Raw genomic sequence first — 24,034 nt, 5'->3', positions numbered from 1 at the left:
CTCCAGTGCCCAAAAAAACTTCATGACCTCAGACCACTGATTAAGGTCAGTGAATGCATCTTCAAAAGCCGTCTCCTACCAACTAAATCACTAGCCTCACACACATCTCAATGCACGACTCCCCCCCTCACCCCATCACTCACCTACCAACAACCTGTACCAATCACAAGGCACATCTCCCATTCCTAGCCTCACCTCACCCCCTTGGAGGAGACATTGCAAGCCATTTTGGCAGGGGCATGGGTGAGCCATTGGCCAGCAGCGGGGCAGAAAGGATACAAGATGTGGGTATACTCATACATTATCCTCCTTCTGGCATGCAGCTCTTGCTTTCCCACCCTCCCCTCACCACAACTCCACACTTGTGCCTTCCTCATTTCACACACCCAAAAAATACAGCCTGCCCAGCCAGTGGTTGACCAAGAAGAGGGAGAGGAGAGTGAAGAAGAAGAAGAAGAATTCACACTCCCAGCCATCAGCTCCTAAAGGTCGACCAGCAAGGCCATTTACAGTGTCAAGTCGCAGCCTTCCACCAGCCATGCTGCAGCCATTGGGGTAGTACTGCATGACATCAGTAGGATAGGCAAAGGCACACACAAGACAGTCACTAAAGGAATGCATAAGGGTGATGAGTTGATTTTTTGATGTCATATTGGATGGATAGATGTATAAAGTTGGATTGGAGTTTGCTTTGTGGTGGCTTTTATTTCAGCATTGTGGCCAAGAGGACACTGTGATGGTCAGTAACAGAGGGAAGGTAAGGTGTGGGACAAATGTTGAAAGGGGAATTGGGGTGTGGTCACTGGTACCGCGGGTGGATGATTCCATCCCGGACATCCCGGCCAGAAAGGGGCTGTCTGGGTAGCATTCTTCCTTCTTCTTCCTCCTCTTTGGTTTCCTCCTCTTCAGCTTCTTCCTCTTCCCTCTGTGAGCACATGCCGTAAATCTGAAATGGCAGCATAAAATGCTGGAAATACTCAGCAGGTCAGGCAGCATCTCAACCTGAGACGTGAACTCTGTTTCTCTCTCCTCAGATGTTGCCTGACCTGCTGAGTATTTGCAACATTTTCTGTCTTCTCAGAGGCCTTCCTTTACCATCCGAGGCCTTGCAAGCATCCAGCAGCACTGCCTACACACTTAAAAAACTTTCAATATATATTGCAGAAAGCCACTACTTCAATAAAATCAAAAAGACTCAGTCCAAAAGCTTAAATGCAAACTTACCAGAAAGATATGTGTGGCCCTTTAAGCGGTGCTGACAGCATCTCTGTGAGTCTGCTAAATGCGGGTTTTCATGGCGAGCATGGGACCCGGCACTGAACTCAGTGCTAAGGTCCAAGTTCGCCAAGGTGACGTTACATCTCCCTAATTTAAATTTGCAGGACCATCGCTCTTACCAGCAACACTGCCGGACCTTGGAAAATGGTGGACGCCACGGGACCTGCCACCAGCTGGCGAAAGAGCGATGGCTGCTGTCTTTTTGCGACTTTTTGCCAGTAACAGGTGGTGTAAATCACCCGAATGTTTAGCCCCTTGTGTTTTACCAGCCTAGGATAAATACCATATATCTTTGAGGATTTATTTATTTTAAGTATTGTATCCTGCCTGAGACCTTATTTATGGTGAAGTCAATGGGATGGAATTTGCTGTGAGCAGGGAATGAAGGGTGCCAGCAGTTCGTCAGATTTGCATTTGCCCATAGACTTTCCACAGGGTTTTGCAGAGCAAGTTGCTGTCAGCTGGGCATTCAAATGGCGCCCTCTAGAGGGCAACTGGGACCCGTCAATAAATTTATTTACTTTAAAAACAAACTCCAACAAAATTAAAATCTGAAGATATAAGACTCAACACTTGTTAAAAAGTGAATTTTCAGTGCCAGAGAGGCTGTTTGGCTATAATTAAGACTTACTATACTGTTATATTATATAGGGCCCTGGTGAGACCACACCTGGAGTATTGTGTACAGTTTTGGTCTCTTTACCTAAGGAAGGATATACTTGCCATAGAGGGAGTGCAACGAAGGTTCACCAGACTGGTTCCTGGGATGGGGGGATTGCCCTATGAGGAGAGATTGAATAGACTAAGCCTATATTCTCTAGAGTTTAGAAGAATGAGAGGTAATCTCATTGAAACATACAAAATTCTTACAGGGCTTGACAGGGTAGATGCAGGGAGGATGTTTCCCCTGGCTGGGGAGCTTAGAACCAGTGGTCACAGTCTCAGAATAAGGGGTCGGCCATTTAGGACTGAGATGAGGAGACATTTCTTCACTCAGAGGGTGGTGAATCTTTGGAATTCTCTGCCCCAGAGGGCTGTGGCGGCTCAGTCGTTGAGTATATTCAAGACAGAGATCGATAGATTTTTGAATATCAAGGGAATCAAGGGATATGGGGATAGTGCAGGAAAGTGGAGATAAGGTAGAAGATAAGCCATGATCTTATTGAATGGCAGAGCAGGCTCGAAGGGCCTACTCCTGCTCCTATTTCTTATGTTCTTATGTTCTTAAAAGGATACTTAGACTGTGATGACTTGACTTAACTTTCTGTGGCGAGTTTAGTCTGTATCTACAATGTCAGTACTGGAACTTCATGCCGTTCAATACATTTGAATAGGGAGCTGGATGGCGAGATGCCGTTTTCATGCAGCATACGGACAAGTGGCACATCTCAGACAGCAACTTCCCGATTTTCGCATTTAACTGCGCATGTGCGCTCGCTGAAACATAGAAACATAGAGATAGGAACAGGAGTAGGCCATTCGGCCCTTCGAGCCTGCTCCGCCATTCAATGAGATCATGGCTGATCTTCGTCTGAGATCATAGCTGATCTTACCAGTTCAGAACCCCGTCCCCGCCTTTTCTCCGTAACCCTTAATCCCCTTAGCCTTCAGAAATATATCCAATTCTCTCTTGAAAATATTTATTGAATTAGCCTTCACAGCCCTCTGTGGCAGGGAATTCCACAGGCTCACCACTCTTTGAGTGAAGAAATTCTTCCTCATCTCTGTTTTAAATGTCTAATTTGCACAAAGGTAATGGTTAGCGCTGTTAGCACCACCGTTATTTTCACAGGAAGATCCGGCCCATTAATCCTATTTGGTTTGGCACTAGTTATGGAAGACTTGCTTGTCAGTATTTTTCATTTAAATATTTAACTGAAATAATGGTTTAGTTTATTAACCATTTTATGTTCACTCTTATTTTTAGCCCTTTTCAGATTCGCACCTCTTCTCTGATAACTAACAATGTCTATATTGCACAAGCTGCAGCATCTCTAATTTCAGGATTTTATTCTAAATGCTCTTTGCATCAAAATGAAAACATTAAGCTTTGTAATATAATACCACAACCTTGATCCAAGTTTGACTGTGCAATGCCATATTAAGTATAAAACACCCCGTGAAGTAAGGAACACCCTGTTTTCAAATCATTTAATTGACCAACTGCTTCAACTCAATTAAACTTTAACTACTAATGATAAATAAACAAAAGTGTACCTGTGTAAATGCAAGTGTCTGTGTGCATATGAGTTGTATGCTTGGGCGTGATCTTGCCAGCCCTGGGGAGGCGGGTATGGAGGCAGGACTGCTAGGAAAATGGCAGAATTTAGGGGCGGGTGCCCAACCGGCCCCCAACCCACCTCCATGCCATCTTGCCAGGAGGAGGGTAGCTGATCCGTGCCGGGTCCCATCTCCTTGGAGGCGGGAAGCGGATTAGTGCCACTTATCTGCCTGTTAACAGGTAGTTAACAGGCAGATAAGAGGGTTATCCCCATTTTACCCACACAAGTACAGGCTTCCCAAAGGCTCCGAACCCCGCCAGGGTCACTGAGGCGAGTAGTGGGTCTGCGGGGGTTGGAGGGGTGCAAAAGTGCTCTGTGAAAGTAAGTGATGAGTGCAAGTGTGGAGAGGTGAGTATCTGAGGTAAGTGCAAAGTGTTAGAAAAAGTTTACTTACCTTTGTTTCTTCCTGCAGGCTTCAATCGGTGGGTATGTGGAGAGTCTCGCACCTCCGCGGCAGAGATGACAGATGGCCGTTGCATTCTCCAATGCAACAACCATCTAATTTCTGCAAAAGAAAGAGATTTGATGAGTTCTTGTATTCAAGAACTCATCGAACTACAGAGAATGTCCATGTTTGACAGCTTCACAGAGCTGTCAAACGATGACAATTCATCTGTCAAACATTTTTGACAGATGAAACATCATACGTTGACGTTCTCTGTAACCGGCTATCCCTTAGTTGGCCTGCTAAGCCCGCTGGGCGGGCTTAACAAGGTCAATCAAGGGAAAATAGCGCGGGTTGGCCAGAAGTTGATGGAGGCGGGACTAAAACCTGACAAGTGGGAGTCCCGCCCCCCAAAAATCCCCATTGGCAAAATCCAGCCCTTTGTGTCCCTTGAACTCGTTTAATGATACTGTGCTTTCTAGAAGTAATATGAAATATGCTTTAGACTTTAATATTAAATGCTCAGTTATGCTATTAATAAATGTTTAATCATGAACTTAAACAAAAAGTTGTATCTATTATCTGTAATTTCTTTTGCAGCTAACACATTTTGATTTCCCTAATAATGGGCAGTTTCTGTTGTTTCTGAGACAGATATTCTGCTGGTGTTTCAAAATGGCATTAAATCACATTAGCCTAAACTTTACGTCAGGACATAAGTGATAATATTTGTGGCAATTTTTGCTTGTGATTATTTCAGCTTGTTTATCTAATTTGACCACAGCTTCCCATATTCTGAACTTATCGGGTGTGTTGAAGAAGCGACAAACATTACATCAACCTTATCCGGAGAACAAGAAACTTGAGAAACCTTATCATAATCTTGAACAAGCACAGCATCCATATCATGAAGTATCACCAAATCCTATTCGTGAAGTAGTACTGTATCATGATTATGCTGTCAACCAACAAAATTACCCTCACCATTATCCTGAAGGCGCATCTTATACAGTTCCTGAGAATGAGAAACTAAAGGTATCCTATACATTTCCTGAAGTGCCACATCCTCTTAATCAGATGGTGGAATCTCTTCCTGATCCTGAAATCGTCACCATTGTTGATCATCAAATAGTCCCCATCACTGATCCTGAATTGGTCCCTGTCCATAATCATGAAAAAGAGCAACAGCATTATCCTGAAGTACTCTCTCATCCTTCTTCTGAAGTGGTGTCTTCACCGTGTCCCAATGAGGCATCTCCGCCATACCCTGAAGTGATGTCTCCGCCTTTGCCTGCAGGGGTATTTCTGACTTCTGCTGAAGTGATCTCGCTGCCTTATCCTGAAGTGTTGTCTCTGCTTTATCCTGAAATGTTGTCTCCGCCTTTGCATGCAGGGGTATTTCTGATTTCTCCTGAAGTGGAACCAGCACATAATCCTGAGGTGACACCTCCAACTTCACCTGAGGTGACACCTCCACCATCACCTGAAGTGACATCTCCACCATCACCTGAAATGACACCTCCATCATCACCTGAAGTGCCACCTCCACCATCACCTGAAGTGCCACCTCCACCATCACCTGAAGTGCCACCTCCACCATCACCTGAAGTGACACCTCCACCATCACCTGAAATGACACCTCCATCATCACCTGAAGTGCCACCTCCATCATCACCTGAAATGACACCTCCATCATCACCTGAAGTGACACCTCCACCATCACCTGAAATGACACCTCCATCATCACCTGAAGTGCCACCTCCACCATCACCTGAAGTGCCACCTCCACCATCACCTGAAGTGACACCTCCACCATCACCTGAAGTGACACCTCCACCATCACCTGAAGTGACACCTCCACCATCACCTGAAGTGACACCTCCACCATCACCTGAAGTGACACCTCCACCATCACCTGAAGTGACACCTCCACCATCACCTGAAGTGCCACCTCCACCATCACCTGAAATGACATCTCCATCATCACCTGAAGTGACACCTCCACCATCACCTGAAGTGCCACCTCCATCATCACCTGAAGTGACACCTCCACCTTCACCTGAAATGACATCTCCATCATCACCTGAAATGGCATCTCCACCTTCACCTGAAGTGGCACCTCTATCATCACCTGAAATGGCACCTGCATCATCACCTGAAGTGCCACCTCCACCATCACCTGAAGTGCCACCTCCACTATCACCTGAAGTGTCACCTTCACCATCACCTGAAGTGACACCTCCACCATCACCTAAAGTGGCACCTCTACCATCACCTGAAGTGGCACCTCTACCATCACCTAAAATGGCACCTCCACCATCACCTAAAGTGGCACCTCCACCATCACCTGAAGTGCCACCTTCACCATCACCTGAAGTGCCACCTCCACTATCACCTGAAGTGTCACCTTCACCATCACCTGAAGTGTCACCTCTACCATCACCTGAAGTGGCACCTCTACCATCACCTAAAATGGCACCTCCACCATCACCTGAAGTGGCACCTCCACCATCACCTGAAGTGCCACCTCCACCATCACCTGAAGTGCCATCTCCACCATCACCTGAAGTGTCACCTTCACCATCACCTGAAGTGCCACCTCCACCATCACCTGAAGTGTCACCTCCACCATCACCTGAAGTGCCACCTCCACTATCACCTGAAGTGTCACCTTCACCATCACCTGAAGTGTCACCTCTACCATCACCTGAAGTGGCACCTCCACCATCACCTGAAGTGCCATCTCCACCATCACCTGAAGTGGCACCTCCACCATCACCTGAAGTGCCACCTCCACTATCACCTGAAGTGTCACCTTCACCATCACCTGAAGTGTCACCTCTACCATCACCTGAAGTGTCACCTTCACCATCACCTGAAGTGTCACCTCTACCATCACCTAAAATGGCACCTCCACCATCATCTGAAGTGCCACCTTCACCATCACCTGAAGTGCCACCTCCACCATCACCTGAAGTGCCACCTCCACCATCACCTAAAGTGGCACCTCCACCATCACCTAAAGTGGCACCTCCACCATCACCTGAAGTGCCACCTCCACCATCACCTGAAATGACACCTCCACCATCACCTAAAGTGGCACCTCCACCATCACCTGAAATGACACCTCCACCATCACCTAAAGTGGCACCTCCACCATCACCTAAAGTGGCATCTCCACCATCACCTGAAATGACACCTCCACCTTCACCTAAAGTGGCACCTCCACCATCATCTGAAGTGGCACCTCCACCTTCACCTAAAGTGCCACCTCCACCATCACCTGAAATGACACCTCCATCATCACCTGAAATGGCGCCTCCACCTTCACCTGAAATGGCACCTCCACCTTCACCTGAGGTGAGGCCTCCGCCTTATCCTGAAGTGACGTCTCCACCTTATCCTGAAGGGATGTCTCCACCTAGTCCTGAAGTGATGTCTCCACCTTATCCTGAAGTGATGTCTCCACCTTATCCTGAAGTGATGTCTCCACCTTATCCTGAAGTGGTATCTCCATCTTATCCTGAAGCGATGTTTTCATCTAATCCTAAAGTGGTATCTCCACCTTATCCTGAAGTGGCATCTCAATTTTACTCAGAAGTGATATCTTTGCCTTATCCTAAAAGGGTACCGCCGCCTCAGCCTAATGTGGAACCTCCACCGTATCCTAGAATGGAACCTCTGCCTTATCCTAGAAAGGAACCTCTGCCTTATCCTAGAAAGGAACCTCCGCCTTATCCTAGAAAGGAACCTCCGCCTTATCCTAGAAAGGAACCTCCGCCTTATCCTAGAATGGAACCTCCGCCTTATCCTGGAAAGGAACCTCCACCTTATCCTAGAATGGAACCTCTGCCTTATCCTAGAAAGGAACCTCCGCCTTATCCTAGAAAGGAACCTCCGCCTTATCCTAGAAAGGAACCTCCGCCTTATCCTAGAATGGAACCTCCACCTTATCCTAGAATGGAACCTCCACCATATCCTAAAATGGAATCTCCACCTTATCCTGAAATGTTACCTCCGCCTTATCCTAGAAAGGAACCTCTGCCTTATCCTAGAATGGAACCTCCGTCTTATCCTAGAATGGAACCTCCACCTTATCCTGAAATGGAATCTCCACCTTATCTTGAAATGGTACCTCCACCTTATTTAAAAATAAAACCTCCACCGTATTCTAAAATGGAACCTCCGCCTTATCCTAAAATGGAATCTCCACCTTATCCTAAAGTTGGAGCTCATCCTGAAACCATATCTCCGCCTTACCCTGAAGAGGTAGCTCCACCTTACCCTGAAGTGGCAATTCCGGTGTATCCTTATCTTGGTGTAATGCCTGATTCTCATTCTGAAGTACCAGTTCAGAACTACAAACAATCATGTCTACCTGGATGGACTCATTATAATTACTTAGCATCCTGTTATCAGATCTTCCCCAAGATGAAAATAACCTGGATAGAAGCTGAGGTAAGACAAAAGAAATCTCAATTTTCTTTTTCTTTTTTTTATATATTCATTCTTGGGATGTGGGTATTGCTGGCAAGGCCGGCACTTACTGTTCTTGTGAAGGTGGTGATGGACCTTCTATAACTGCTGCAGTCTGTGTGATGAAGGTACTCCCACAATATAGTCAGGTAGGGAGTTCCAGGATTTTGACCCAGTGACAATGAAGGAACGGTGACATATGTCCAAGTCAGGGTGGTATGTGACGTTGATGGGCACTGGGAGGTGATGGTGTTGCTCTTGTCCTTCCAGGATGGTGGAGATCAAGGGTTTGGGCAGTGCTGCCGAGGAAGTCTTCGTGAGTTATTGCAATGCATCCTGTAGAGAGTACACACTGCAGCTATGTTACGCTGATGGTGGAGGGGATGGATCTTCAAGCTAGAGGTGCCGATCAAGCGGACTGCTTTGTCCTGGATGGTGTTGAGCTTTTTCAGTGTAGTTGCAGCTGCACCCATCCAGGAAAGTGGAGAGTATTCCATCATACCCCTGACTTGTGACTTGTTGGTGGTGGAGAGGCTTTGGGATGTCAACAGGTGAGCCACTGAACACAGAATACACAAATCTAACTTACTCCGGTAACTACAGAATTTATGCGGGTGGTCCAGTTGAGTTTCTGGTCAATGGTGACCCCTAGGATGTTGATGGTGGGAGACTTGACGATCGTAATTTATTAATTGGTACAGTTAAGAAAGAGACATAAATTGTTCATATTTCATTGCATCTAAATAATAATATAGTGACAAAATGGTGACAAAACATGGAGCTTATGGTGGGTGTCTCACGAGGTCTAAAAATAAGTGGCACTAGTGATGAGGGATTGGTGAGCTCCCATACTTTGAAAGCAATGTTCCCGTCAAACTGCCTGGCTGCTCAGTGGCTTTTCAATGGAAAAACCGTGCACGTGCGGAGATTTGGATGGGCCGCGCAGCCCATTAAAAGGAATGCACACCCCAAAAAATTAGCGGGGACATTGTTTGAAAGATTTCAGTTTTGAAAATTTTTGCAATCTCTCACAGAATGTTAACCTCACGATTAGCAGAGAAGATATTCCCACCATGAAACTTACATATGAACATATGGAAACAAAGGACAAGACCAGCTGGTCTGTCGAGTATGTTCTATACTGTCAGGATATAATTTCTGCACACAATGATTTCCCCTTCAGCCACCAGCTACACAATTTCCTTGGAGAGGCAAAAAAATCTAGTGACCAAAACCGTAGCCAATTTTGGAATAAAACTCAAGGAAGTTCCACTCTGACTCCTGAAAGCGATCCAGGATATCATGGTGATTAGTCCCCCGATACCACCTACCTTCTATAAGGAGTGATGTTGACCACACTCAGAAACTTACCCAGCTCCTTTTTGAATGTTTGCACTGAATCCACACTCACTGTAGGAGCTGCCAAATTGGTCGAAGACTCTTGACAAAAAGAAGTACCTCTTGACATCTAACCTAGTACTATACTCATGTCACCTAGTTCTCCCTAACCTATCTAATTCAAATATCCACATTGACTGAATATAATCCTTTCTCTATTTTAAAGTCGACAATCAAATCTCCACGAAGTCTATGATTTTTAGAGTTAAAAGACCCAGCTCTCTAAGCCTATCGTAGTAACTAAGGGCCATTAAACTAGATATCAATGTAGTGGCCATCCTTTGAACCTTTTCCAGGGCCTCTATAATCACTCGCCTTGTGAGGGGAATGATACTAGACACAGCTGGAGGAATTTTAAGTCTCACCGATCGGCAGGAAAGGAAAGTTGGTGTAGTTAAAATGGAGCAGCTCTATTTCTGCTGATTCCCCATTTTAATGCTCCCGGTTTTGGCAGCAGTTCAGGCTCCCATCAGACTCTGGCGAGAACCCAATAGCACATTTACCCACCATGGCCACCCCCTGCAACCAGGCCCCCCCCTGCAACTGTCGGATAGCCAGTGACGCCCTCTAAGGCAAGTCAAAAGCGCTTTCCTTTGTGGGGCCAGGTATCAGTCTGGTGAATCTTCGCTGCACTCCCTCCATGGCAAGAACATCCTTCCTCAGATAAGGCGACCAAAACTGCACACAATACTCAAGGTGTGGTCTCACCAAGGCCCTGTACAACTGCAGCAAGACATCCTTGTTCCTGTACTCAAACCCTCTCGCTACGAAGACCAACATACCATTTGCCTTCTTAACCACCTGCTGCACCTGCATGCTTACCTTCAGCGACTGGTGCACAAGGACACCCAGGTCTCGTTGCACTTCCCCTTCTCCCAATCTATTGCCGTTCAGATAATAATCTGCCTTGCTGTTTTTGCCACCAAAGTGGATAACCTCGTATTTATCCACATTATACTGCATCTGCCATGCAGCTGCCCAATCACCCAACCTGTCCAAATTATACTGGAGTTTCTCGGCATCCATCTCACAGCACACACGCCCACCCAGCTTTGTGTCGTCTGCAAACTTGGAGATATTACATCTAGTTCCCTCGTCTAGATCATTAATATATATTGTGAATAGCTGGGGTCCTAGGACCGATCCCTGCGGTACCCCACTAGTCACTGCCTGCCACTCGGAAAAAGACCCATTTATTCCAACTCTTTGCTTCCTGTCTGCCAACCAGTTCTCTATCCAAGTCAGTAACTTGCCCCCAATCCCATGTGCCTTAACTTTACACGCTAATCTCTTATTGAGGGACCTTATCGAAAGCCTTCTGAAAGTCCAAATACACCACATCCACTGGTTCTCCCTTATCTATTCTACCAGTTACATCCTCAAAAAATTCCAGTAGATTAGTCAAGCACGATTTACCTTTTGTAAATCCATGTTGACTTTGTCCGATCCTGTCACTGTTTTCCAAGTGCTCTGCTATTACATCTTTTATAATGGACTCTAGCATTTTCCCCACTACCGATGTTAGGCTTACCGGTCTATAATTCCCCGTTTTCTCTCTACCACCTTTTTTGAATAGCTACCCTCTAATCCATGGGAACTGTTCCAGAGTCTATAGAATTTTGGAAGATGACCAGCAATGCATCTACTATTTCTAGGGCCACTTCCTTAAGTACCCTAGGATGTAGATTATCAGGCCCTGGGGATTTATCGGCCTTCAATCCCATCAATTTCCCTCATACAATTTCTCTACAAATACTGATTTCATTCAGTTCCTCCCTCTCATTGGACCCTATGTTCCCCGACATCTCTGGGAGGTTATTTTTGTCCTCCTTTGTGAAGACAGAACCAAAATATGTATTTAATTGGTCTGCCATTTCTTTGTTCCCCATTATAAATTCCCCTGATTCTGACTGCAAGGGACCTACGCTTGACTTCACCAATCTTTTTCTCTTCACATATCTATAAAAGCTTTTACAGTCAATTAGTCATTAGTCAGTCAGCGGCATTAGTCATGAAACTTCAAAGATTCATGCATTGTAACGTCCAGTTCCTTCTAAAGCCTTTCTGATCTGTATGGCTCTGTCCAACACTGGAGATGTATTTATCAAGTGACCCATTACGGAGCTTATTGTTATTCCTATAACATTAACTCTATTCTGCTAAATTAAAATCCTATGGAACAATCTTAGGTAACATCTATATACTATAGATTAAAAATGGGGCGGGGGCTAAAAATTAAAAAATCGAGGAAAGCGCCCACAACTGGCTGTGTATACACCTACCGTCATTTTCACGGCGGGTTGTGTGGCATGCGTGTGTCCCGTCTTGGAGAAGCGTGACACTTCATTATAATATTTAAATTAGGCTCCCACAGTGCAGTTAGGAGCCTGATTTAAATTTAACTGCTGCCGACCGGGTTTCCCAGGGCTCAGGAAACACGGCAGCAAAAGGGAGATGGGAGCAGCCGATTCCAGCAGGTAAGTGCTTTTTTGAACACTCCTTGTGGGCCAGGAGGAGCAGGAGTACAGTTGACCAATATGCACGTCGGTCAACCAAAGGTCAAAGTCAACTGCACTGAGTCAGTATTGGCCTGGATTCATTACACAGTGACCATTTCAATCTTCTTTTTAGCTGAGGAAAGATTGAATAGGCTGGGGTTGTTTTCTTTGGAACAGAGGAGGCTGAGGGGGACCTAATTGAGGTGTATAAAATTATGAGGGGCCTAGATAGAGTGGATAGGAAGGAACTATTTCCCTTAGCAAAAGGGTCAATAACCAGGGGGCACAGATTTAAAGTAATTGATCGGAGGTTTAGAGGGGATTTGAGGAGAAATGTTTTCACCCAGAAGGTGGTGGGGGTCTGGAATTCACTGCCTGAAAGGGTGGTAGAGGCAGAGACCCTCATCACATTTAAAAAGTACTTCGATATGCACTTGAAGTACCGTAACCTACAAGGCTATGGACCAAGTGCTGGAAAGTGGGATTAGGGTGGATAGCTCCTTGTCGGCCGGCACAGACAAGATGGGCTGAATGGCCTCCTTCTGTGCTGTAAATTTCTACGATTCAATGATTTTATGATTCATATTACCAAGCCTTAAGATGTCTGAAAAGCCTTTAATAAAATGCTGCAGAGAAGGCTGCTAAATAAAGGTAAAACAATGTGAATTTAAAGTGAAGCCTGGAAATAGATTAAAAAATTGACTGAAGGAAAGAAAGCAGTGGGTGCCTGTTAGCGAGGAAAATCTGGGTCACGGGGAAGCCCTGAGTGATGTGGACCTTTGGTGAGGCCTTTACTCTTTCTATCTGATGTCAATAATTCAGAGGTCAAGATTCTCCTCCACCATCCTGCCTGAATTCAGGTATAATTATGGTGAAGAAAGCAGGAAAATTGGGCAATGAGTCCTACTGTCCCCTCACTGCTCTGACCAGGATTGCCCTCCCCTGCCCCTGCCCTGGCCCTGGCCCAGCCCCTGCCAGGACCCCACTCCTTCACTGCTCGTCACATGCAAGTGATGGCAGGTGCACGGCACTCGGCTGCTGAAAGGATCTGTCTGCTGTCTGCCCCGTACTGCCGATTTCCACCACTGCCCTGGGGAACGGTATTAGTGGTCCTGGGTTCCCTAGTAGAAGGAGAAGGCCTTGTAGTGGCCTTCTCTCCCTCCAATATAGACTCCAATTAATTGCCTGCATAGGCCTCGATCTCTGTCTGCAGCTCCATCAGTCTTCGGGCCACTCCCACCCTTTAACTCGGGCCTCGCCTCTCTGGGTGCTGCACCGCCAGTCCTGCTGAGGGTGTGTATAGTTATGTGTTCTGCTTTATTTCCCTCTCTTTCCAGCCCCATACTGCCCAGAGGAAATAAAGCCACTACAAAGATGGTGGTGTGAAGGCCAGTACAGAGGCAGAAGCCATTGCTTCAGGAAATGCTACAGAATATCTTCAGAGACAGGCCGAGAAGAGACTGCAAGTTTTGGAGATAGTTTAAATCGCAGGCAGTTCATAGTCCATTGAATCTTAGAGCAAGTATTTAAATATATCGACAGTTTGGGGGCAAGTAATAGATTTCCTTTGGGAATTCCCTTGGTCCTGTGTATTTAGGAGGAGGATGATGATATTAAGAGGAAAGGATGGAAGCAAGGAGTGAGGCGTCACAGAAAGATTCAATATCCTACCCATTGATACCCACTCCACAGGATATACAGGCCCTGGATGTCAAACCATGACTTTTCATGAAGCAGTCTATGAGAAGGCTGTGCTTCCCCCAGAAGCAGTTGTGGAGTTATGCCAGCTGCTGGCCATAGACTTGCAGTTCAGATCAATAAGGGGCACTGATTGTCAGTAGCTGTAAAAGTGACCACGACTCTGACTTCTAACACCACTGCTTTATTTCAGTCAGCCTCAGGTGACTTCAGTTACACCAAGCAATCCGCTGGGCACCATTGTATAAAGAAGACCACAGATACACTTTTAAAGCAGGCATCGAAATGTATACGCCTAGAAATTTGGTATCCCACGGAAACAGGCGCGGGGATCGCATGTAAAATTCGTGCTGCCTGCATGATTGTAGCGTTCAACCGAGCGCTGAACGTGCTGCTGAGTAGCTGAACACTCGGCAGGAGGCCCAAGTTCATATGAAGCTAGCTCCAATTAAAGCTAGCCTGCACTACTTAAAGGCGGTCTGCACCTCTTAAAGGGGCAGTGCCTTCTGCCTGCAATAAGTGCTGGAACTGCTTGTGGAGGCTATTACAATAAACAAGAAGACTGAGTAATGGCTCAACTGGCCAGAGAAAGGACTCCAAGATTCTCTGATGCAGTACTGGAGGTGTTGGTCCAGGAGGTCAACTCCAGGACAGAGGTCCTTTTTCCACAGGGGGCCAAGAGCCCCTCCAAGCAACAGACAAGACTTCAGTGGGAGCAGATAGCCAAATGTGGTCAATGTTAGCAGTATAGCTGTGAGTGGACTCAGTGTAGCAAGAAGTTTAATGACCTCATATGAGTGGTCAAGGTCAGTGAATTCATCTTCAAATGCCATAGCTCACCATCTGCACCACTAGCCTCTCACACTGTTCAATGCATCACAGCTCACCTACCAACAATCTCTACTAAACACGACTCATATCTCACATTCATAGATTCACCTCACCCCCACACACTTACCACTGCTGCAAGCCTCACACCCACATCTTTCAGCTTGAACACACTGTCAGCTATTCAACCATGACAGGCACATCATCCAAACACATTACACCACACTCACTGGCACACTTCCCTTTCTCTTGCAGGAAAAGGTAGCGTATAACAGATACCAGCAGACCTTAACCGGCGAGGGACAGGCTCACCTCCATCACCTCACCCCCCTTGAAGGAGACGGTGCTGGCCATTCTTGGCAAGGGCATGGTTGAGCCCGTGACCAGCGGTGTGGCTGCAAGAATACAAGATGCTGGTATCCTCATATGTTATCCTCCTTCTCACATCCCTCTTTCCCCTCATCCCACAATCTGTTCTGATTTACAATCTGCACATGGTGTAAACATGCACAGCTTGCTTTCCCCCCTCTCCTCACCACAACACTACCTTTGTGCCTTTCTCATTTCAGACACCCAAGAAATTCAGCCTGCTCAGCCAGTGGTTGAACAGCAAGAGGGAGAGGAGAGCGAAGAAGAAGAAGAAACACCGTCACTCGATTTCACACTCCCAGCCACCAGCTCAGATACTGACATTCCACATACTTTAGAGGATAGGTTTGACCCGGGATCTGCACATGGTGAGACACCGGGCACGACTGGACAGCAGCCAAACCAGGGGGAAAGGGTAGCGCAGGTGCCAGTTCCCCGGAGGGCAAGGGCACACATGGGTTCTGCTGCACAGGACTCAGATGAAGTCCTCGATGGTACGGCCTACAGAAGAACGCTGATGGGTATGTACAATTAAATGCTTGGTGCTTTGGCAGGCCTGCCAGAAAGTCTGAATGCAACGTCAAGGAGCATGGAAGTGTCCAGCTCCAGCCTTGCACAGGACTTTGGGCAGAGCTTGGATCCCATCCTTTCCAGTGTGGAAGGGCTGGACAGATCTGTTAAAGCACTTGATGAACCCAACCATCATGCCATGTCTGATGGTCGAAGTCTCAGCTTCCATTGCAGTACAAGCTGAAGCCACACAATGTCCTTGGGCTGGATTTTCTCAATGGGGATGCGTTGGGGGCAGGACTGCTGGTTGTCAGGTTTTAGTCCCACCCACAATGATGTCCGGCCAATCCACGCTATTTTCCCTTGATTGACCTTGTTAAGCCCGCCCTGCGGGCTTAGCTGGCCAATTAAGGGAAAGCCAGTGACAGAGGACGTCAGCGTATGACGTTTCATCTGTCAAAAATTTTTGACAGATGAATTGTCAGCGTTTGACAGCTTTCAAAAGCTGTCAAACACTGACAATCTCTGTTCTAAAGTGAGCCCTTGTACTGAAGACTCATCAAACCTCTCTCCTTAGCAGAAATCAGATGACTGCTGCATCGGATCCGAATCCCCAAAGGTTGAAGCCTGCAGGGAGAAGCAAAGGTAAGTAAACTTTTTCTAACACTTTACACTCACCTCTCATACTTACCTGTCCACACTTGCACCCATCACTCACCTCCACAGTGGACTTTTCGATCCCTCTCACCCCCGCAGACCCACTGTTCGCCTTGTTGACCCTGGCGAGGTTCACAGCCGTCGGGAAGCCCACAATTGCAGGGGTAAAATGGGGATAAACCTCTCAACTACCTGTTAACTACCAGTTAACAGGCAGTTAATTGGTTGTAATTCCCTTCCCGCCTCGTGGAGACGGGTCCCTGCGCGAGTCGGGGACCCGCCTCCCAGGAAGATGGCACGGAGGCAGGTTGGGAGCGGGGTCGGTACCCGCTCCCAGTTTCTGCTATTTTCCCAGCACTCCTGCCTCCATATCCGCCTCCCAAGTGCTGGCAAAATTCCCCCCTTAGTGCTGCAATGGAAGCTCATATTGAAGCACAGACTGCTGCCATCAGGGCTGGGTTTGCCAGTGTTGAAAGGACCTTGCAAGCTGTCACAGCAGTCCAGCAGTCTGTAGTCCATCAGATTACTAGGATTGCTGAGGCACTGCCCCTGGGGAGTGGCAATATATTCGTGGAGGACAACCCTGCTGTCCTCTCTCAGGATGGCAGCATTCGTCCTCCCACCACTGCCACTCTGCCAGTGCCCTTGCTGTTGCCTGTCAGCCAGACAGCCCAGACTTCTGCCACCCACGATGGTGGTGCAGCCGAACCCAGGCCTACTAGGCCTAGAGCTCCTCAAGGTCAGCCTGCAAGGCCATCTGCAATGTCCCCTACTGAAAGTCAGCAGCCTTCCACCAGCCATGCAGCAGCCACTATGGTAGCACTGCGTAGGAGAACGTGGATAGGCAAAAGCACACAGAAGGCTGTCACTAAGGGAATGCACAAGGGTGATCAGTTGATTTTTTGATGTAATATTGGGTGGATAGATGGATAAAGTTTGATTGAAATGTTTGCTTTGTGGTGGCTTTTATTTCAGCATTGTGGCCAAGATGATGCTGTGATGGTCAGTAATAGAGGGAAGGTAAGGTGTGGGACTAATGTTGTAAAGGGAATTGGGGTTACGGTCACTCGTACCGCAGGCGGATGATTCGATCACGGATATCCCGGCCAGAAAGGGGCTGTCTGGGTTGCCTCCTTCCTTCTGCTACCTGCTCCTCCTCCTCCTGATCCTGAACTGGTGGCTGTATCCCTGGTGACAAGGGCTGTGTTCTCATGCTGGCCAGGTTGTGGCGGATACAGCAGACCATGGCGAATCAGGACACTCGCTCCGGTGGGTACTATAGGGCTCCTCCAGAGCAGTCCAGACAGCGGAAGCGTTGTTTAGGGACGCCAATGGTCTGCTCTATGATGTTTTGTGGGGCAGCATCGCTCGCATTGTACACATGCTGCCCACATGTGGTTGGGTTGCGGAGCGGAGTCATGAGCCAGAAGGTCAAGGGTCAGCCCTTGTCGGCCAGTAGCCACCCTCTGGTTTGTCTTGGTGGCTCAAGGTCTGAGGGAGCAGCGGACTGGCGCAGAATAAAAGCATCATCACTGCTGCCAGGATACTGGGCATTCACCATCATGATATGCTCACCATGATCGCACACCAACTGCATATTCAGCGAGTGGTAACCTTTGCAGTTGAGGTACATCTCAGCATTTATATACGGTGCCCGCAAAGCCACATGCGTGCAATCGATAGTGCCCTGCACCAGGGGGAAGTACACTATCCTGGCAAAGCCATGTGCACGCTCTGTCAGCTTCTCTCTGGTCAGAGAGAAGTCAATGAAGTCCCCTTTCCTGGCATAAAGAGCCTCTGAAACCTCCCTAATGCAGCAGTGGACGGCGCACTGGGAGATGTTACAGATATTGCCTGCTCCAGTCGGGAAGGATCCCAGTGCAAAGAAATTTGGGGGCCACGGCCACCTTCACAGCCATTGGCAACACTGTGCTTGCCCTGGAGTGAGGCTGCTGTAAAGTAGCGGGATACATAATCCAATCCCGGAGATCAGAGAAGATTGTTGTAAAAGCAGTGTCATTATAATTGGAGACAAATTTCACATAGACTGGGGGGAAGTAGAACAGCTCGAGTCCCAAAAGCAGCAAATTTCTTGCGTGTATTTGGGACAGTCTTCTGGAACAATATGTTCTTAAACCAACAAGAGAGCAGGTCATTTTAGACTTGGTAATGAGTAATGAGCCTGAATTAGTCAATAATCTAACAGCAAGGGAGCACCTAACTAACAGTGGCCATAATAGGATAGTTGCAAGAGGTGGCAGAGTTCTGTGAGCACCTCCTTTGTAAAGCGCAGATGCCTCACACACTGCTCCTGGCTCAGGTTGAGGTAAGAGAATTGCTCTCGGAAGACCCTTGGTGGGTAAGGCCTCTTGCTGAGAGCCCTCCTCCCCCTCTTCCTCCTCCCTCTGCGAGCAGCTTGTCCTCTTCTTTGCTGCCTCTGCTCCATCTCCCTGCAGCACTCATGACTGGGAACAAGTGATCTGACCAGAACCCTTGAAGTTAGAACCAAGGCCTTCTCCACTTGCAGCACCACTCCCTGTCACCTCACCGTCTTTAAACAATTCTAGAAAGCTGCAAACACTTCCACAAACTTCCACAGAGCCAGTAGAAATCAAAAAGCAAGTTACCTGAAAGTTGGTGATGATCCCTTTAAATATCGCCGGTGGTGGGTCCTTTCTGCTACTGAATGCCGTGCGAGGAGATTAGCTCCAGCGATGACGATGAAAATGGCTGCGTTGGCGTCAAATCAATGCGGCGATGTCACGATCTGCCTACTTACCATAGTTCTAGCATGTGCTTCTAACGGCCGCCCTCCCGCCCTCATCAAGGTGGCGTCCGGCGCTGGCCCACACCAGGAGTGTGTGCGCGCTGCTCGGATGCCATTTTGGTCCCAATTCAGCACTCGTAATGCCCAAACAAAGGATGCTACGCAACCGAATTTCTAGGCCATAATCTTCTAAATAGGCTCTGTCATGCGGAGAGAGTGGTCATTCTTATTTTGTAGACTAACAAGATTCCCCCAGGTACAGGTGCCATTGATGGTATCCACATGGCATTGTATGAACTGTATGGAAACCCATCATCAACATAAAGGGGTATGATTCCATTAATGTTCAGCCAGTGTGTGATGCTGATCCCATAATTTTACATGTGAATGTGTGCTATCCTGGAAGCTGCCGTGATTCATTTGTACTTCAGTAATCAGCAATACCTGCATTGTTGAGCCAGAGCACTGCTGATTGACGGATACCTCAGCCCTGGCTGATGACACCTCTCCAAAATCAGCAGCGGAGAACAGATAATGAGACCTTTTGAACCATTTACATTCGACTAGAACAGACAACCTGAATTTAAGGTCTCTTTTCAAATGCCTCAATAAATCTTGGGGATCCCTGCAGTAAAGTCCAGTAAGGGTTTCAAAAATTATCATGGCTTGTTGCATGTTTTGCAACTATGCCATTAGAAAGTGTTTGTCCTTCTAGGTGTGGATGGGGAGGAAGAAGGAACAGGCCCTCCATCATTTGATCATTCAAAGGTTGAGGAGGAGGGAGATGAGGTCGTTCAGGAGAACCTATTGCCAGCAGCTCAAGATTATCAATAACTGCTTTCAGTGAATTGGACTCATGACATACAGTTAAATCTATTTCCCCCTGTATGAGCCTTCTGATTGCCCAATAAAGACCACTATTCCTCAAATCAAGAAATCTTTGACCCTTTTAGGAAGAGGTCCAACCCTCATATTAAATCATAACGTGAAAAGTTCAGGTACTCCAACAGAAAATGCACAAGCACACAGATCATTTTCTAGTTTACTTACATTAGAGTCTCAGAACTACCTCCTTCTATTCCTTACCACTGCGTCTACCTCTTGTACCTAAAACCTTTCTCACTTCTGATCCTACCCGTTGCTCCCTGAATGTCAGGAAGTTGCGAGATGGTGAATTGATCTTTTCAGCTGGAGCTCCGTTCCCTAGCCACTGACTCCATCCCTCCCCCTAACATCTGTCTGAGGCTGAACCACACTGTTCGCAACCTTGGTGTCATATTTGACCCTGAAATGAGCTTCCGACCACATATCCGCGACATAACTAAGACCACCTATTTCCACCTCCATAACATCGCCCGTCTCCGCCCTTGCCTCAGCTCATCTGCTGCTGAAACCCTCATCCATGTCTTTGTTACCTCTAGACTTGACTATTCCAATGCACTCCTGGCTGGCCTTCCACGTTCTACCCTACGTAAACTTGTGGTCATCCAAAACTCAGCTGCTCGTGTCCTAACTCGCACCAAGTCCCGTTCACCCATCACCCCTGTGCTCGCTGACCTACATTGGCTCCCAGTTAAGCATCCCTGATTATAATCACTCAACCATTGGTGGCCTTGCCTTCTGTTACCTAGGCCCTAAGCTCCGGAATTCCCTCCCATAATCTCTCCGCCTCTCTACCTCTCTTTCCTCCTTTAAGACACTACTTAAAACCTACCTCTTTGACCAGGCTTTTGGTCATCTGCCCTAATTTCTCCTTATGTGGCTCGGTGTCAAATTTTTCTGTTTTATAACACGCCTGTGACACGCCTTGGGATGTTTTACTATGTTGAAGGTTCTATATAAATACAAGTTGTTGTTGTTGTTATTATTTCTTATGTTATTAAATAAAAGTAAAATTAAAATAAAAGAGGGAGGGAATGAAGAATAAAGAATGGAGAGGAAAAAGGGAAAGGCAAGCAGATGTGAAATGTTAGTGTTTATTTTAGCTGTTTATGGTTAATAATTTGAGTTGCATTTTTACTGGGTTATTAATGTTGTATCAGTGCCATAGTCTATGAGCTTTTTTTTAATGGCCAGCACAGTTAGACCAACATTCCCTGAAACCTTCATCAATCCAAGGGTTGATCATATAACAGGAGCAACAGAACTGAGCATGATACAGGAAACTTTGTGTTATCCAGAGGCTAAATGTCCGGCAAGCTCGAGCCACCGGCAAAAATCAGGAGCCGTTTCGTTAGGTTTTTTTTCTTTTCGTTGCTTTTTTCTCAACAGTCAAGCTCTGCAAGGTCTGTAGCTAAGCAACAGCTTCAGCTAGAGATGCTACAGAGACGCTTGCCGACTGTTTAGAAGCTGTTGCTAAGCAACAGGGTTTGTTGATTCACACGGAGCTGAAAATCTCCGTATGTTTCAACATCAGCGCTGGAGTGTCCGGCAGTTTTGAGGGAACGGCAACAGCTCGGTCCCGTCGGTGCCGGATAGCACAAAGTTTCCTGTAATTAGAAAAAAAACAAGCCAAAGATCTGAACATATTTTCTTTTCTATTGAAGCTGGTATGCCGACGATATATTCCACATGGTCACCTCGCCTCCATACACTGGAACGAACACAATCAGTTCATTAAAAATCTGATTAAGACAGAAGACTCATCACAAACCAACACTTGGATTGGTCTTAGTGATTGCTATGGGGTAAAGTTGTTCTTATAGCCTTAACATTACTGTGAGCGATGCTATCATAGGGCCACTTAAAATGTTCACACTAATGGCATTCACCCATTTAAAATAAACATTACAAATTGCTTGCTTTTTCACAGAAATGTAGGCATTAAAATAATGAGATCATTTCTCACACAGGAGGGCCTTTTTCTGTGGAGTGATGGATCTCCACTAGATTTCGTAAAATGGAATGATGACCAACCTGACAATGCGAAAGGAAATGAGAATTGTGTGAGCATTAATTCTGGAGGTATGTTAGCATTTTAGACTGTATTTCAAATGCAAACAAAATTAAATAAATATTAATATTGAAAGAGAAAAACAAAAACCATTTGACACACTGCAGTCTGATTCACTGATCAATAACATTTGTGAGAGAGATTATTGGATCTCAACTGTAGCTTTTTCTTCCAGATGCTGGCGATAGATGGAGCGATACAGACTGTACAGAAGAACTACCTTTTGTTTGTACCTACAAGCTTGTCTAAAGTCGAAAAAAATGTAATGATACTTCATGCACCCTTCAGAAGAATGGATTAGTTGCGTTGAATTGCCTTGGAGTGGTAGAGTCGCTGTGTTTGTGGTAATTGTAACGATATAGTCCAGCAGTAAATAAAAAAACAATTGCAAAACAACCTGTTTGACATTTTCTTGAAGCACTCAAAAGATTCAACCTTCTTAGAATCACAGAGCACAGAAGGAGGCCAGTCAGCCCGTCGTGCCTGTGCTGGCTCTTTGAAATACCTAACCAATTTAGTCCTACTAGTCTTCATCTAGTCCTGCATTTAAATTAGCATTTCTATTAATTTGAGTTGTCTAGAATGTGGAAATTAATCTCTTTCTGTCTTGAATGGATTTGAACAGTCTTATTCTCTGGATTCTTGGTGCGGGTGCCTCAAAACACCTCCATCCAGTTTATCCTAATGTCACATCACTGCAGAGAGTGCCACCTCCATCCAGTTTATCCTAATGTCACATCACTACAGAGAGTGCCACCTCCATCCAGTTTATCCTAATGTCACATCACTCCAGAGAGTGCCACCTCCATCCAGTTTATCCTAATGTCACATCACTCCAGAGAGTGCCACCTCCATCCAGTTTATCCTAATGTCACATCACTCCAGAGAGTGCCACCTCCATCCAGTTTATCCTAATGTCACATCACTCCAGAGAGTGCCACCTCCATCCAGTTTATCCTAATGTCACATCACTCCAGAGAGTGCCACCTCCATCCAGTTTATCCTAATGTCACATCACTCCAGAGAGTGCCACCTCCATCCAGTTTATCCTAATGTCACATCACTACAGAGAGTGCCACCTCCATCCAGTTTATCCTAATGTCACATCACTACAGAGAGTGCCACCTCCATCCAGTTTATCCTAATGTCACATCACTCCAGAGAGTGCCACCTCCATCCAGTTTATCCGAATGTCACATCACTCCAGAGAGTGCCACCTCCATCCAGTTTATCCTAATGTCACATCACCCCAGAGAGTGCCACCTCGATCCAGTTTATCCTAATGTCACATCACTCCAGAGAGTGCCACCTCCATCCAGTTTATCCTAATGTCACATCACTCCAGAGAGTGCCACCTCCATCCAGTTTATCCTAATATCACATCACTACAGAGAGTGCCACCTCCATCCAGTATATCCTAATGTCACATCACTCCAGAGAGTGCCACCTCCATCCAGTTTATCCGAATGTCACATCACCCCAGAGAGTGCCACCTCGATCCAGTTTATCCTAATGTCACATCACTCCAGAGAGTGCCACCTCCATCCAGTTTATCCTAATGTCACATCACTCCAGAGAGTGCCACCTCCATCCAGTTTATCCTAATATCACATCACTACAGAGAGTGCCACCTCCATCCAGTATATCCTAATATCACATCACTACAGTGTAAGGGGGGTTATCTTACACCCAGGTTGTCCTGGGTACCTCAGGCTGATGTACAGTCCCTGAGGAGTTTGGGGCTTTTGACTGTTTATAGCAAATCACAGTCCTCAGAGAATTTCTCTGAGTAAGTGCTTCTTGGTTGTTTATACCAGATACAACCCCAGGCAGAGTTTCAGCCTGTCCCACTTAATCTAACTGCTCATTCCCAATTGCAGCTCATCCCCCAAATTACTGGCGTGAGGTTTTGAATCCCACTTCCCCCACTACTGT

The 24,034-nt window shown here is 46.5% G+C and overlaps 1 protein-coding gene across 1 annotated transcript; it reads left to right on the top strand.

Moving 5' to 3' along the window:
* Positions 1 to 6,849: 6,849 nt before the first annotated feature.
* Positions 6,850 to 22,431, top strand: LOC147106171 (uncharacterized). Its single transcript, XM_086009791.1, has 5 exons — positions 6,850 to 8,011; positions 8,204 to 8,403; positions 21,693 to 21,833; positions 21,999 to 22,110; positions 22,275 to 22,431. Exons 1-5 carry the CDS (start codon positions 6,850 to 6,852, stop codon positions 22,346 to 22,348), a joined length of 1,689 nt encoding a protein of 562 aa, XP_085865917.1. The 3' UTR covers positions 22,349 to 22,431.
* The last annotated feature ends 1,603 nt before the right edge of the window (positions 22,432 to 24,034 follow it).

Source organism: Somniosus microcephalus, chromosome 16 (assembly GCF_052327205.1).
Source record: "Somniosus microcephalus isolate GS21.2 chromosome 16, FLI_Smic_1.0, whole genome shotgun sequence".
NCBI classification, from domain to species: domain Eukaryota; kingdom Metazoa; phylum Chordata; class Chondrichthyes; order Squaliformes; family Somniosidae; genus Somniosus; species Somniosus microcephalus.
Note: the sequence above shows the minus strand (reverse complement) of the source record. Positions and strands in the feature narration are given on the sequence as shown.